We start from the raw sequence: 16,357 nt of genomic DNA on the forward strand, positions 1-16,357 counted from the left end.
TGGAGGATAAGACTGATTATTTGAAGGACAGATTGTTTATTAACGCTTTTACATTCTCAACTTATTAAGGTACCTCTACCTATAATTTTCAAGATTGCTTTTAATAAAGAAAATTCAAGAAACTACATCTAGATATATATCATATTACGCTAAAATAAAACGTCCTTTTACTTTAATGAATATCTTTATCTTTATTTAACTAACGAAAATGCAACACTTGGTCTCTATAGTTAAATGTTGTGCACAGATCTATCTCTGGACTTGATCCTGCGATGGACAGGATCTTGTTTGGGTTTGTTCTTATCGCAACCGAGTACACAGTCGTAGAGGACACTGGCAACTCCACTTGGATATCCCCTGAGTAGTTGAAGTGGTAGAGGTGCTTCGAAGTTCCTCCCGCGATGACGCAGTCGTCGTGGAAGAACGACACGTGTATTCCGTGATCTTGGATGTCAAAGACCGTGGTGGCGTCAAGGGAACGTAAATGCCAGAGCGCGAGACGAGGTCCTCCCCCACATACCTAAAAAAATTAGTCTACACTGACGGGATAATAAATATTTTTTTATAGTCTTTTAATTGTCTGGCGGCTTTTGATAATAGGGTGACATACATCATACATAAATTTATAATAGCAGCTAAGAAACACATATCTGATGTATCTTATTTTAATTGAACAAAGGCAAGAATAAACATCATCTATCATCATCAACAACCCATTACTGTCCCAGTACTGGGCACGGGTCTCCTCTCATAATGAGAAGGATTAGGCTATAGTCCACCATGCTGGCCAGGTGCGTATTGGTAGATTTCACATACCTTTGAAATTTCTTTTTTTTTATAAATCCTAGGTATGCAGGTTTCCTCACGATGTTTTTCTTCACCGTTTAGCAAGTGATAATTAATTTATAATACGCATGATATCATAATATGACATCATCTATATAAAGCCTGAATTCCAATTCAATCTAAAGCCTATTTTTTTTAAATTAACATATTCCTGAAAGCCACACTCAATCAAGCTAACACTAATAGGAATAATTTACACAGAAACAATATAAATCTTTTTTGTTACTGAATAAAAAATTTACACTCACAATCCAATCGTCTCCTAATGCAGCAGAACCAATCCACTTGCCAATATCAGGTCTTGCAAGCTTACTCTTTGTGTGTGGTTCGATCTTATTGTGCGACTTGTTGGTTCTTGTGTCCCATATCTTTACCATGCCATCCTCACCTGCTGAGATGAGCTGGTGACCACTAAAAATACAACAATGTCTTGTGAATGTGTATGATGAAAGTTGATACAATTTTCTCACACATTGTTACAAGAATATTATAGGAATAAGATTAAACTCGAGTATTGTCAATAAAATTATAATGCATAGTGCTTAAGGAATTAATACCATTATTTTGAATTTATTTCTGAGTAGGATAGAAGGCCATTATCACAATCAATAAGTAAGATGTTATATACTAGATATTAAAGTATCAATTAAACATATTAATCAATTTCATTGAATACAATGAACATACTTTCCATGTACGCTGTGAATATAATCTGTATGCTCGTCATATACGGATAATTGTCGTCCATCTTCCAGATTGAACACATAGATTTTATTATCCCCACATCCAGCATATAGCTTGTTATCCTCCTCCGAAAACCAGAGACTATTCACATCACATTGCTCTATGGATGATTTTGAGGATATGGGTATAGACCATGAAGGTTTACTTGGTTTTGAATTTAGAATGTTCTTCCAATCCCATCCAAGGATTTCATTGACTGTGCCTATCACGAGGAACTTTTCCGTGGACACCAAACTGCATATTTGGCTTGATGACTCCAATGTGTGTTTCAATTTTGGTTTGTTATAATCAGGTGTTATTAACTCTGTCACAGGATTAAGAATAAGATCCAAGCTGCAAATAAACAATTGAAAATACATAATTTGATCACTAAAATCACACTTCCAAATTCCGAAAATTAACTCTACTTAAGCTTGGAAATAAATTATGATTTGCACAAGCTGCAGAGACATCGCACTAGATCGAACATATCACATCGTACATAACCATAATAGGAATAACCAAAATACAAGTGAGAATATTGTTTCAAAGAATTTAAAAAGTTATAATCAGACCAAGACATAAATAAACAGAGATAACAGTTTAATTACAAACTTACTCAAAAATAGCAAGTTGGCCGTAAATATTGCCGGCTACTAGGTATTTACCACATGGCGAAAACGTTTGACAAAGAACTGTATTATATATGATTTTGTCTAACATTGTGACTGTAACTTATCTATACTGAAAGAATATATACAATACGTGTGAATGGTTCAATTAACTTAGGGTGTCGAAAAAATCATTTACAAAGCTAAACTTATAAAAACAAACACAATGTTATTTCTGACATATTTTGTAATTTTTGACAATGTCAATCTATCAAGTGTCAAGTTACCTTTTTAAATTTAATCTGAGTCTAAACTTGGAATCAAGGCACGTTAAAATTCGCAGTGGATAGTAAGTCTACGATCGACAACTAATAGACTGAATAGTTTTGTGTCAATCGTTATCTGTATTATTTCATAAAAAATAATTTCAAACATTCTTGTCGACAAACATTTCCACTTACAACTACACTTACACTTACAACAATTAAAACGTATATGTTTTTATAAACATAACACTAAAATTAACAAAATAATATTTCCAACGTTTATATGTAAACGTGTGCTGTGTACTTTATTTTATTATGGTTGGCATAGACAAATATGCCATGGACAATATTTTGATCGACGATTCGACAGACAGAAAAAAATCAAAATCTTTCAACCAAGATGGACGTGTGTTTTACGTGCTGAATTTATTAGATTCAACAACAAGGTATACAATAGTTTCATATTTTTTTCCCGTATATTTCGAATAGTTATATATAATTCGTGCAATGATTACTAATATTAAAAAACTATATATTTTTGAAAATAAATGTGCCAAATGCTGCCCGCGGTGTGTAGATTGTAGTGTATTTCTTGATTGATATACGTTTGCTTCGGTTTTAGATACGTCCAGCACAAATATGTACAATGGGATAGGGCTGACGACCCCGAGGGGGTCCGGTACCAACGGTTACGTGCAGAGGAACTGGGCAGCGGTGCGTAAAACCAAAGATTCTGTGAACTATCGCACCGAGGAGGAGATCGCTAAATTAGATTCAGTTTCAAACAAACAACCAAATCGGGAAATATTGGACCACGAGAGGAAAAGGAAGACTGAAGTGAAATGCGCAGAACTCGAGGACAGCTTGGAAGAGCAAGGGTGAGTCTCAGCTCTTATTTTCTTCATATTTCAAATATCTTCTTCATACCACTTGTTCTATGAGAATATACTTTCTTATTCCGCCAGTATTTTAATCATGGAGTTGTCATAAATTTATGTATTGTGCCATAACATCACATTGTGTAATTTTCTACATTTGTATAGGTATATAACTAATACGTTAATAGTAAATTCGTTATTTAGGCTATCTACTTCACCAGGCATTGAACCTATAATATCATGTGTCTTAAACTTAGTATAGGTGTCACTGGAACTTATGGATTGAAATAGTTTGTTATTGGAATTTTCTTTGGAACAAATTAAGTTCAGTATACTACGTAAAACCCTACGTCCCTACGTCCTAAAACCTACATTCAAAAATTACCAAACAATATATGAATAAAGATATGAATATGATAATAATATGATCTATATGAATTAAGATATGAATATGATATGATCTATTTTAAGGTGTCATCTTATTCTAAAACGGGAGTAGTACAAAAATATAGTAGTAGGAGTAATGACAATAACAGCACAATGAATGGTTTATCATTATTCAATCAGTATGCAGCTTTATCAGTAAAACAATGCATGCCACAAATTTTAAAATTATCTCCAATGACATGACTCGCCTAATTTTGAAATCATAACATGTTTGAATTTCCTCATTGTTACCCTTATATATTATTATTATTACATGCTTTTGGTTAGTAAATTAATAAATATTTTTATGCATATAGTCTAGTGTTATTATATTCACTATCTGGGTAATATTGGCTATCAAAGACATTCCGATCCGGTAGTACTTTAAGAAAATATTGTAACTGACAATTTGTAAGTGCCGCCGTTGGCCTATACAAAATAAATATATTTCATTTCATTCCCATAGGATAGTACACAAATACTCAGATGTAGATAGAATAGCTGAATGTTTAGAAATTGAATTCATGATTCTTTGAGGCAGATCACATTATTGATTCAATTTAATAAAAATATGTATGTGATAATTTAAATAAATTATGTATGAATTCTGTCATCAATTTTATAGTGTATTCGATGTGGACTGAGGCATAAAACTTTAAATTAACTCAGATTCAGATGACAAAAATGAAGAAAATTTAATATTAAACATTTTCATAAAGTACTAAAACAGAAATAATTTAAATGAAAAATGATTTGAGATGCTATGAAAAGCTAAGGGGAAAATGTTTGTATTCAGCACTTACCTTACGATACCATTGGATTATGGGCCTTTTACTAGTTTTGAAGCATACTATAGACAAATTTAAGCATTTATAGACATAGCATAGGCATTCACAACCAAATTAAGTGGTTTGTCAAGTTAGGGTTTACATGTCCAGACATAGAGTGTGTTAGACGCGTGTCGTAGCAGACTACTATATTTCTAATTTTCTATACATGCGAATTGATGGGTTTATATCCATCGTAACACGGTCGCGCGCAGAACAGGCCATATCTGTCAAAATAACAAAAATATGTTCCTTTCTGCATGCCCGTGTCTGCAGTCGCCTGCATGTTCAATTTCAATAGATATAAATGGAGTCTTAAGGGGGCATCCGTTAATTACGTGAGATTTTAGCGAATTTCCGACCCCTACTCCCTGTTTTGTTAGATATTGTAAAATTTGGCTCAACTCCCTTTTTTTTCTCCTAAGTCACGTGATATTTTACAAGATGTGTAATTTCTAGTGAAAATGCGTTAAATTAAGTCTAAAAAAAACCTAATAGTTTTATTTTATATAAGTAAGCAATCTTAAATGCTAGTCGCATTTAAGATTACTTATAAAGTTGGATAGAAATACAATGAAAAGATATTTTTGTGAAGAAATGTATTGAGTGAATTATAATATTTTTATTTTATATTATTTATTTATCTTTTTTATATTACTTACATTATTATAATGTTTTTGTTGTATTCTTGTAAAAAATCTTGAAAATAAAGATTAACTATATTTTAGCACTATATTCTCGCCATTTTACTTTGTTTCTTGTGGAAAAAATAACGTAATATTGCCCCCCCTCTCGCCAAAGTATGATAAAATGAGATTTGGCTCGACCAAAAACCTCACGTAATGAATGCCCCCTAAGCCAGTGAAGAGTCGCGGAGGCCTGGTTTGAGACTATATATTGGAGTTTTGGCCAGAAAGTTGCAAAACACAATTATTTGCTCATGGTTGTCAGCAAGCGTTGGGTTTGGGTCGGGTTTTATATAGCAGTCATCGGTAACTGAATTGAATTTCATTGTAAATATCAGAACTTCTCAAAAATTCACAAAGCAAGGTCTAATGAAATCTTAGTTAGTCTGTGTAGTCAGAGTACGTTAAACAGACGATCATTATAACGTGTTGTCGGGATTTCTAAATGTTTGAAAATATCCAGTATTTGTATTGGTTACATTTTTTTACTTTGACAATATATATTGGAGTAAGGTAGAGTTTCCTTCTGAATTTAATACATAGGCAGAGACCCGTGGTCAGGTGAACAAAAATCACTAACAGCTAACCACAGAAAAAAAACATTAAAACCGCTAGCACCTTGCCAACGCCGCCGCACTGTCTACCAAGGCGAGAATATTTTCTATCGATATAGAGTTGCAAGCATGTGTTATTTTCACTCGGCGCCGCCGACATATCATACACATGTTGGTTGATGTCAGCGTGTAATGTGAGTATCTTGTCTGTAATAATAAATAGGCTAAGTGTGGGGGTCGTTACGAGAGTACTATTTGCATTTCATTATGTCTATTGTTACATAGCGTGTAGAAACAGTTGTTCGACAATTGCGATACTTTATTGTTGTTCATCAAATATCACGTGTCTTATATCTGTACGTAATTAAAAACTTATCAATAAAAATGTTACAAAATATCGATTTTTAACTTCGATCCTACGTTTATTACTAAATCAACCTGTGCGCAAATTTATCGGGATTTATTGCGAACGAACGCCTGCGTCACGTTATCGATTTATGCCTTGCTCAATAAAACTCCCTTTGTTTGATTTATTATTTCAATTTATACGCGCTACCCCTGGTCGATCTATGTAGCCGATCGTTGTACCCCGAGGGGGCAACAACCCTCGCTGCGCACGAGTCAAATCAATAATTCACCGGAGCGGGACCGGCCACCCTTCGTAACCTTATTTCATATAATATTCAACGTTTCCCAGTTAAGTTCAGTCGGTACGCGCGCGCCGCGAGCGTGTTATCGTTGTTTTTTATTGTTTTCCAAAAGTAATTTCGCGATTACAGCAGCTCGCCGTGCGCCGTGTCATGCATTGGTAGGTTCAGGTGTGTCGGGCGACGGTCGCAACGAGAATTTATTTTCAGTTTTCAGTACATTCGGCTTGTTTATTTGCACGTACATTTATTGTGCCGCATTGGCGCGGCCGCACGATACGCTTGTAAATCTCTGACGCGCTCGGCGTGCTCGCCGTCGAGAGAGATGGTTTATGTAATCTGCGGTTAGTTGTATTGTTTGTAATGAGCGTGTCGTTGGTGTGGCTGCGCAGGTTGCCGAAGGAGGAGATAGCGGCGCGCGTGGCGGCCTTCAGGGCGAAGCTCTCCGAGGCCGGCGCCGGCGACAAGGAAGTGGCCAGGGATGAATTCGGAAGAATAGTGTGAGTATTTATGTTTGTGACTTGAACGAAATAACTCTTATCATGTATAATTGCATAATCAAATTGAACAATTCGTTCGGAATTAGCTTCATGTATGTATAATTTATTTAATCTTCCATATTGTAAGTAAAAGATTAGTTACACAACTAACTCTAATTTCAATTGTTAACCATATCAGCGTTTCGTAAGCGTAATAAAAATGCAAGGAAATACTTTTACATATCGAAATAAATTGCCCATTTTATTTCTTCTGCAGTTAAAAACAGTTAACAATTTCGTTCGTCTTTGAAAAATTATTAGAGGTGAATTGGTGAAGTGCGAACAAGTGTGTATTGTATCTATTTGAGTTAATATATCATTCTATTATAATATGAGGTATCATTGTTGTTTAATTACTTTAAAACAGATGTCTTTAAACATGTTTTTGTATAACGACAAAAATGTCTATATCTTCGTAAGTTTCAATTCACTATTAGGTTGAAAGGTATGAGATAGGTGAGTAGTATATTAGGATCGGTGTATCAGATATTAATCTTTGGATATTTCAGCATTCAGGCATCTTTGAAGTCTGTTGAATATAGGAATTTCCTGGAAAAAGTAATATAGGAATTGCGCATGATTGTGCGGTGACCGCAATATATGAGTAATATCGCAGAAAGACGTAGCTGCATGTTCTAGATTTAAAATCTTTGATGACACCCACGGGAAACTGTTGCTATTGTACGCAGATTTTCATGAGCGTTTTGGCTTCAAGTCAAACGTTACGCAAATAGTCTTTTTTCTTTCGTAAAATCAACTCCCCTTAGGGTACACGTTTAGGATAATATTTATCTAGGATAATATTCTACCCATGTAAGTCCCTGAATATAAAAAATAAAAGAAAAAAGTGCTTATATACCTAAGAGAGAGGGTCCAAAGAAAGTTCTGTTTGAATTGTAATGAAAGTCGGATTTCGGAAAGCTCCATATGTATTGAAATGTTAATACGGTTGGCTTAGGTACCTTGGTACGGGAAAATAGGTTCTCGCTTTTACTGTCCAATGCTTCTCAGTTGGAATTAAGTCTCGTATTCTATTGTAATACGTTTGATTCGGAATACAAAGGTAAATAACTTATATGCTACTGAAATAATTTGTTCACAATATGTAATAAAAAGTGTAGATCATAAATTTCCAGCTTATCAGGAGATTAAAACATTTTCTACCGAAACATTTTTACGTATTCATGTTTTAAAGGCTGGTAAAACAAAGCAGATATATACGTATTTTGTTATTTTACCGGCTTAATTATGAGTTACAAGGAAATTTTAAATGTTGTCGCGTGATTTATATAAAGCTAGAGGGGTTTAGGAAAAGTCACGAAAGCTCGCGTTGAATTAATTACCTTTTTCGATGTTATCCCCTATTTTTTGGGTACAAGCAATTTTTGGGTGAACACAAATTATTAATATTTGTAGACCCAAAAGCTTAAATGATACTAAATATTTTTGTCCGAATAACTAGCGTTAAACCGTACCTATAATTATTTTTATTTATACAAATGTTGTTTTGTTAAAAATAAAATATATTGATCTTACAAAAAATGTTATCTATTCAATATGAGAATATTAGGTAGGTACTAGTAATATTAGGTATATTTGAGAATTGCAAGAAAGAATATTATGTGGTTGTGGAAAAAGCAACTTGTAAGTTACAACTAAATTATTTGACACTGTTTATTTAACGAAACAAAATATAGAAAATTAAACCAGTTCTTTCCTCTTAAGTTTCTTAATTATTTTTATTCTAATACGGCTTAGGTCAATTCTAAGCCCTAAAATGGTAAGTAACGCAGGAAAATTTAAATTCGTTAGGCCTAAGAGCCGGTTTATTAAATGCGATTACGAGTACATGAAATTACGCAGGTAGCACTGCCAATTAAATTGTATGAAATTTTATCAACTAAATTAATGTTTCACAGGAAATTTGTATCGTTACGGCGCCTGACTAATATTCAATAGAATAACGACAATATTTTAAATTTTAATCATTATAAAAAATGTAGTATTTTTTTAAAAATGTAAATGGCTATCTGAGTTATCAAAGTTAGTATATAGCGATTAAATAATATATTTCTATAATTCAATAACGAACACATGAGAATTGTTACGTGACTTGTATTACTTTTTATACCTGCGTATAGTGGACATTTCCCTTGATACAACAAAAGAAAGGGGTTACACAAAGAGATTATATCTAGGGGAGGTTAGAGTCCCTTGAATCGATCGCCCCCGACACGACGCGGGTCTTAAGCTCTGTTCACATTTACAAATTGTAAATGTGTTACAAATTTTAAATGTGAACAGAGCCTAAGACGGCGATTGTAAATTACAATTGCCGTACGTGGTCGTCACATAAGCACAAGTATGTATAAGTATTTCTACATCAATGTATACTATCTATGGAAATATTTATGTCTAGTGGAAGTGCAAAGAATTCGCACTGGTAGACGTAAGTTTGCAGTCGGCACTGACTCTTTCGGCAAACGTGTTTTTGGTACGTATGTTGCCATTCCTTCTTGTTCTTTTATAGAATTAAAAATTTATAAAGTAGTTGGAAGCCCTCAAAATACCGCCTTCAAAATTGTACTGTGGTTTTAATGATTGTAATGATTTTCTGGTGGTCTATAAAAGACTTTTGGAAATCTGTCCGTAGACAAGAGTACTTGCTTCAGTCCTGTGTCTGCCATGCTACGTGTCTGCTATGGGTGGTTTGTACATATGAAAAGAGCTTTATGGAAGGAGGATAGTAAAATTCACTGTACGATTCTCTAGGGCTAACGTGGCATTAGTGTGATTATACAAAATGGCTACGTTTTCCATACTTATATTTTTGCACGTAATGTACGTAATGGAAATTCCTACGTGAAGCTGTCGTTTATATAACAGATTCATTAACTAATTACCGTAATAATATTTGAATAAATAATTTAATATTTTATATACTTTAGTTATTTATGATAATCTTAGGCTTAAATTCAGCTAGATTAATTTATGATTAATATTACTGCAAGGTACTAAATCTATTCAGTGATGTAGGTGAGCACACTAAGAACTACTCAATTAATAAACTAGCTACTGCTCTTACTATATTTATTTTGCTATAATAATACTAATACGATATACAGATGGCGCTAATACGATATACTAGTTCACGGGGCGCATAGCATATGGTTACTATCTCACAGGGCTTATTGCAGGGGTGTGGAATTAAATACGTGTTCAATATATTTTACTTGGGTACATACCCAATATATTTCAATATATTTTACTTAGGTACATACCCAAGTAAAATATATTGAACACGTATTTTATTCCTCTACACACATGTGTAGAGGTGAAAGAATAAGAATGCTTACTTCAATTAGTTTCATAATGATTCATTAATGGACTATTTGCCGATGTTTTAAAAAAGTTGGCAATGTTTTTATTGTAATACTAGTGGTGCCCGCGGCTTCGCCCGCATTTTAAAGAAATAATATGACATACATAAAACAGAAAATTTGTACCTGCATTGGAATGACAATGGTGCCATCTATCGAAAATTGGTCTTACCAACTCCCAAACCCTTGTGGGCTCTTGGACAACAACTTTGCTAAAGATCATCACTTGATCAAATGCATAGTTTCCGATTCTATAACTACTTACGAATTAAAAATTAATTAAAAAAACCTTTTCCCACGGACTAAATTGTGAATCTAAAACATTCTCAAGTCCCCTTGAACACACACAACAAATTTAATCAAAATCAGTTCAGTCGTTTAGGAGGAGTTCAGTGACATACACACGCACATAAGAAATATATATATAAAGAATGGCAGACCGTTCGTTTTGTCTTCTATGATTAAAGTTGGTTAGTTGGATCATTGAGGTGGTTTTTCTGTGATCAGAAGTTAAACATCTCACCATGAAACGGGTAAAAACTTAACTTTCTTTTTTCCAACCCCTCGAGATTCACCCGCCAAGTTACCCACCAAGAGTCGGAAGCAATCAAGCAACTTGAGCCAACCCCTTACACAGCCCTCTTTGACCTTTTTTGCAATCATTATTACGCCATTGTTAAGCTGTTGACTGTTAAGGTACTCATATATTTTGTAGCTATTTTTCAATTTGCTATATATACTTCTGATGTTTCACAAAAACAGACTGATAATTATTGTGCCTTGCGGATCGATGAGTAAACTAATGTAATACAAAAATAATATCAGACTCATCTTAGACTGCCGGCACTCAGGTAATATCGCTAAGGTGATATTGAAACCAGACAAATAATCGAATAGAAACAACAGTAAAGGTCACAAATCAGATCCATATAAGATCAAAGGTCAAAGTTAGTATCTGATAGAATTATTAAAAAAATAAAAAGTTATTTCTTTTTAAAAGTACTGATACGCAAAACAGATTCATTTTTTTGTTGGATTAATGACGAGCTTTATTAGTCGCCAATAAATGGTCATTAATAAAACAATGATTTCTTTTGAAAACTACTATTATGACGAGCTTTATCAGTCAGCGAACAATTGTCGTCATTGTGCACGAGAAACTTAAAAAGACGTATATATTTTGAAAATAAAACCCAATTCATTTGTTCTCTACTTCTGTCTCATAATATTCGAGACACTTAAACTATTGCAGCGTTTTGGCAGAAATAATTTCACGTGTCATAAAGAGATGACACGAAACGCGTTAGTTGGGCGGTACGCTCTGAATTTCTGTGCGAAGCTCTTAGCGGGCTTAATTGACAGATCGACGACACTCCGTTTATAAATGTCGCCAGTACGCAGTGTCATGTAATGTAGATCGTATAAACGGTCTTTCGTCTTCGCGTTAGTTAAATTGATCGGTGACTGATAGTATGATTTCGTCGATCGTTGTCATGTTGCCATTCTACTGGTGGGTCTAGTCCTAGTCTTCCAGTCTCTATCTCTTAGTGAAAGGTTCATAGTCCACTGTGCTGGCCAAGAGGCGCATTAATAGAGTACTTCTCCTTTTGTTTTTTGTTTTTTAGAATTTTCAGGCGTGTAGTGTCAGGCAATTGATAATTTATTTCTAATAAGCTCATAATTTACAAAAATCAGTGATGACTAGACTACCTAAGAGATTTTACAACCCTAGATAGAGACACCGAATTTCAAACTTAAATGCCATCTTTAATGCCAGCTTTTGGCTACAATTACTTAAATCAGCGCGAAGCTCGTTCTAACTCCTGACAGATGGATGACTCTACATTTATATCTGTCGCCAGTACACGTTGGCCACTTTACTAGCATTATTTTTGTCTGTTTGTAGGTTAGTCGACGAGCTCCGTCGTCAGCTCCATTTGTATCAATATTTGCGGAGAGAGTTGCCAAGTCTCCTCACTTTGTTATTGCCGCTGTTTTTGGCCAAATATTCCAAAGAAAACAACATTAAACTCGAAGGAAGTAGCTGTTAAGAACTTTTCCAGTTAATTGGCTATTTGCTAATTGGACTAAATAAACAATAAACTGCGTATCGAATCTTACGTCAGATTGGGTCAGGAGTACTTTTGGACCAAAGTTTCAGTGAAAGTTAGAAACTTGTCAAATATTTGTAGTAATATGCCTTTGCGAACTCTCGAGATTATGAGATTTCCATTATATTTTATCACATTTAATTCTCCTAAGTCTGGTAACCTCTAAATTCCAGGGAATTAAGTACATTTTCATAAGTTTTAAAAAAGTTTCTGTTTCGGCTGATCTAGGACAGATACCAATGATTTAGTTTTGGTTAGGCTGAAAAAGCAATTTCGTTCGTTATCTTTACCGGTCTTTATGGGTCGAAAGACTGACGGTAAGAAGTAAATAATTACCATTACATTAAATAATTATTATTCACCTTACAGATCATCAGGACTTTTCATGAAGTATTGGATTTCTATGATTCCATTCCTTGTAGGATCAAGCCCGACAAATGTAAAGGTCCAGACAAGCCTTACGCCGTATCATGTTGGTAGTTTAATATTTAGACGTCTATTCTAAAAGACTTCAGTTGTGTCGAGCCACTGTTGAATAACGAGAAGGGCACTTGTGTTGATAATTACGCTGCCCCTCTTACGTTCTAGGTAACCCTCTGTTTTCATATAACAATAGCCTCCGGCTGACAGACTGGTTCAGATGTAAAGATTGTTCAGACAGATTCAAAAGATGTGCGATTTTAAAAGTAATAGCTGTTTTCTAAACTTGGTATATCCTTGTCTGATTGTCTTGATGGATTGAGATTTCTGCAACAAATGTCCTTTTTGGCTGGCCGCGTCATTTTTGTTGTAACCATTGTACCCTCGCCCGATGTCTTAGTATGTGAGCCTAGGATACTAGAAAGCGTCATTATTTTTAAGCACCATTACTACGGCACCATTTTGACCAGAGCGCAAAACCCCGTGTAAAAGTTTCTGACATTTTCAAAAAACATTCCAATTTAGAAATTGAATGTAACAGTCGTAAAAGACATAAATTATGAAACGCCTGGGGATTAAATTAATAGCTACAGAGTATTTCAAACAACGTTTCACTATTTATTGCCCACGCATTCGAAACACAGTAACAAAGAAGTGCGCTCGTAAACGAAAATAGCAGAACACTTGATCAATGAAAATAATACTAAATCTATTTTATTGACCGTAAAGCCGACCGCGCCTTCAAGGCCTCTACTTACGTTGAAAAAACCTAAAAATATAATACTATTGGACGTCTCATACATACACCTGGCATTGCATTAGGCGAATAGATCTTATGTATACATAATTATGTATACAAATTTAAAATAATGTATAGAAATCGATAAATGACGAATTTGCGTAAAATCCAAATACCGTGCCTAGCTTTTAGATTTTTCTTTTTTTATTACTTTAGGAAAAAGCATTAATACTATTTGGTTATTTATTTCATACATGAGAGGTACCTGTAAGTACCTGTATGTCTATACAAAATTAATCGGTTTTGTTTAATTAAGATGACCAGAGCTAGATTTTTTTAACAAGATATTTTTTTTAACATATTCTTAATGGCGCGAAGTTGTTGTTTTTAATTAATTTTGATTGTATTACTTTGCTTTGTTTTGTACAGCAGATTTCTTGACGTTAATTCTACAGACTACAGATAACAAATTGGATGGCCTAGACCCAGATACTAACGACCACGATAGTAAAATTTAAATATAAAAAACAACATTTAATTTTAGATTCGGGTGTAGCCGTCGTTTCCACGAAAAAGAAATATGGTGGGTATATCAACTATTCATCTTCCATTGTCAAAATGAAAATGTGCACCGTTTATAGGTCAGTGACACAATGCTGCTGAAGCCATATTATTTTTTTTGCCTCGAACAAAGCTATTCCGCTCGGTAACGATAGCAGCTTACCATATGACATTTAGTCTATTCTTTATATTCATCCATAATGAAAGTAAAGTATATAAGTATCGCACTTTGGATTTTAAATTGCAATCCACACAATCAAATCCCAGGGTTGTGAATGTCGCCCTTTTGGATTCTGAATTGGAACCTTGTTAGAGTTTCTAATGCATATTTTTGAGTTATAATCCTGGAATGTTATCCAATCCTGATAGGTTTGATAATTTCGCAACTTTGGATTCTAAGTAACAATTCTGGAATACATTGAATTCTAGGAGTTTCTTTAATCGATCTGTTAAAGTCGAAATTGCTATCCTCATATCGTGTCTTACAATATGCCTTATAGTAGGGGTGCCCACGATGCTAAATGTGTACAAACTCGAGCGTCATTGGGACCTATACGATTGTGTAGATTAGACGTTAGAATGAAGAAAAGGGTATATGATATTTTTCGATTCAGCGGGGGGTTCCCTTATTCTTATCATTTGAAAAAAAAAATAGTACGAGAATGTATGAAGAATAATGTATTTTCCTAAAAAATAGCTTTTTCCTTTAGTTTGTGATACATTTTTACTTCCCAGGGATTCATGCTAATAAGTAACACGTAAAAGAGGGTGTTTTTCTTTTCAAAATGACTATATTTTTAAATACTTGGACGACGTGTGGTAATCGGCAGATTATGATGTTTCCCATTATCTAGCATTATTTCCTTTATATTAAAAAAAAAATTACCGCGCTCGAGCATGTCCAGTGATAGATTTTTTTTACTAATCTGACGGGCTTCCCTGTGCAAAGCCCCCGACATAGAAAGCTCGTTTATGGTTTAGGATACTCTACAGGGTATCTCCCATATCTTAGTCTGCCGCGCTTGAGACACTCCCGAAATCCCCTCTTGGGCTCCCCAACTATTAGAATTAAAGCTTGTACTTTTTAAAGAAATTTAATTTATTAATATATAACCTAAAATCAACGCAATCCATGTATGTATTATATGTTACGGCACATAAGATAGCGTAGACATAAATATGTCTCATGATCTCTTTTTAGCGATAATAGATAAGTTTAATTTTAAAACTCAGGAGTGCGTTAAACATGCAAATACAAAAATTTTAAATACAGTTTTAACATTATTCTTCCATTAATTATTCTAGCGTCTCATCTTCTCATTGAGGTTATTGAGCGCAAAGTACCTAAGTGGAAAATATAGGTGCCTTAGACGTAAATACACTATATTTACTAGCAAGCAAGCTACAGTGACCACTTAACACAAGGTGAAGTGCGGCCCAGTTCAGTACTTTATTTCTACAGAAATTCAGTTAATGAGAACTGCAAACACTTTTATTAAATCTGCTTTTACGTGGCCTCAATTTGCACACGTCATAACGCGCACGATGGATGTTCTTTACTGCCGACTGTTCTAATTTACTTCTAAGTTCTAAATGTTTGTAAGATTTAGTAGCTTTAAATCATTTCTATGCTCTATTAGTACCACGTAATCATATAAGTCGTAGTTGAATCCAAAGTTAAATGAGAAAGGCCGGTAGAAAGTATAGTTCGACCGCCGCGATGCCACCGAATCACTTTTGTGTAGGGCGAAGCAGTGCTTGCGTTTTATTTGAGAGGTGTAGATGCCGACTGCCTCCTATATGAGGCGACCATTTTAGTCCTGAGGAGTTGTAATGCATCTGTGATTGGCCTCAGGAAAAACCTCTGTTCTATATGGAGTAATGTACCTATACTTTGGAATAGCGAAGTGCTATGCATTCAGTTGTATGTGATTACCATCTCGTGTGGTGTAATTTGAAACAAGAGTGAACTACCTTTTTGTTCCTGCAAAAAAAAAGTGAATATTATCGTTACTCCTTATAAAAACGTAAAAAAATATAGGTCGGCCTACGTTTACGCTCATCCGTGGAGTAATTCTAGGATTAATATGTGGTGAAATGTAATGTGAGCTCTTGTAGCTAGGTCAAGCGTAATTAGTTCAGA

General features: G+C 34.4%; 2 protein-coding genes across 10 annotated transcripts in view; one reads left to right on the top strand and one right to left on the bottom strand.

The window, feature by feature from the left end:
- Nucleotides 1-165: 165 nt before the first annotated feature.
- thoc6 (THO complex subunit 6) lies at nt 166-2,380 on the bottom strand. Its single transcript, XM_073087688.1, has 4 exons — nt 2,189-2,380; nt 1,534-1,923; nt 1,095-1,257; nt 166-520 (listed from the first exon to the last, which is right to left on the bottom strand). The coding sequence occupies exons 1-4, from the start codon at nt 2,290-2,292 to the stop codon at nt 200-202; spliced, it is 978 nt and encodes a 325-aa protein (XP_072943789.1). The 5' UTR covers nt 2,293-2,380; the 3' UTR covers nt 166-199.
- Nucleotides 2,381-2,756: 376 nt separating this feature from the next.
- Nucleotides 2,757-16,357, top strand: part of Srrm234 (Serine-arginine repetitive matrix 2/3/4) — a 30,853-nt gene continuing 17,252 nt past the window's right edge. For all 9 annotated transcript variants that reach the window (XM_073087900.1, XM_073087905.1, XM_073087902.1 and 6 more), the window contains exons 1-3: nt 2,757-2,892; nt 3,069-3,324; nt 6,857-6,964. In XM_073087900.1, coding sequence (XP_072944001.1) covers nt 3,086-3,324; nt 6,857-6,964 — 347 coding nt within the window. In that variant the 5' untranslated portion in view covers nt 2,757-2,892; nt 3,069-3,085. The remainder of the gene's footprint in view (nt 2,893-3,068; nt 3,325-6,856; nt 6,965-16,357) is intronic.

Source organism: Epargyreus clarus, unplaced genomic scaffold, assembly GCF_041222505.1.
Source record: "Epargyreus clarus isolate Ecla_fem2 unplaced genomic scaffold, WU_Ecla_fem_2.2 ptg000026l, whole genome shotgun sequence".
NCBI lineage: Eukaryota > Metazoa > Arthropoda > Insecta > Lepidoptera > Hesperiidae > Epargyreus > Epargyreus clarus.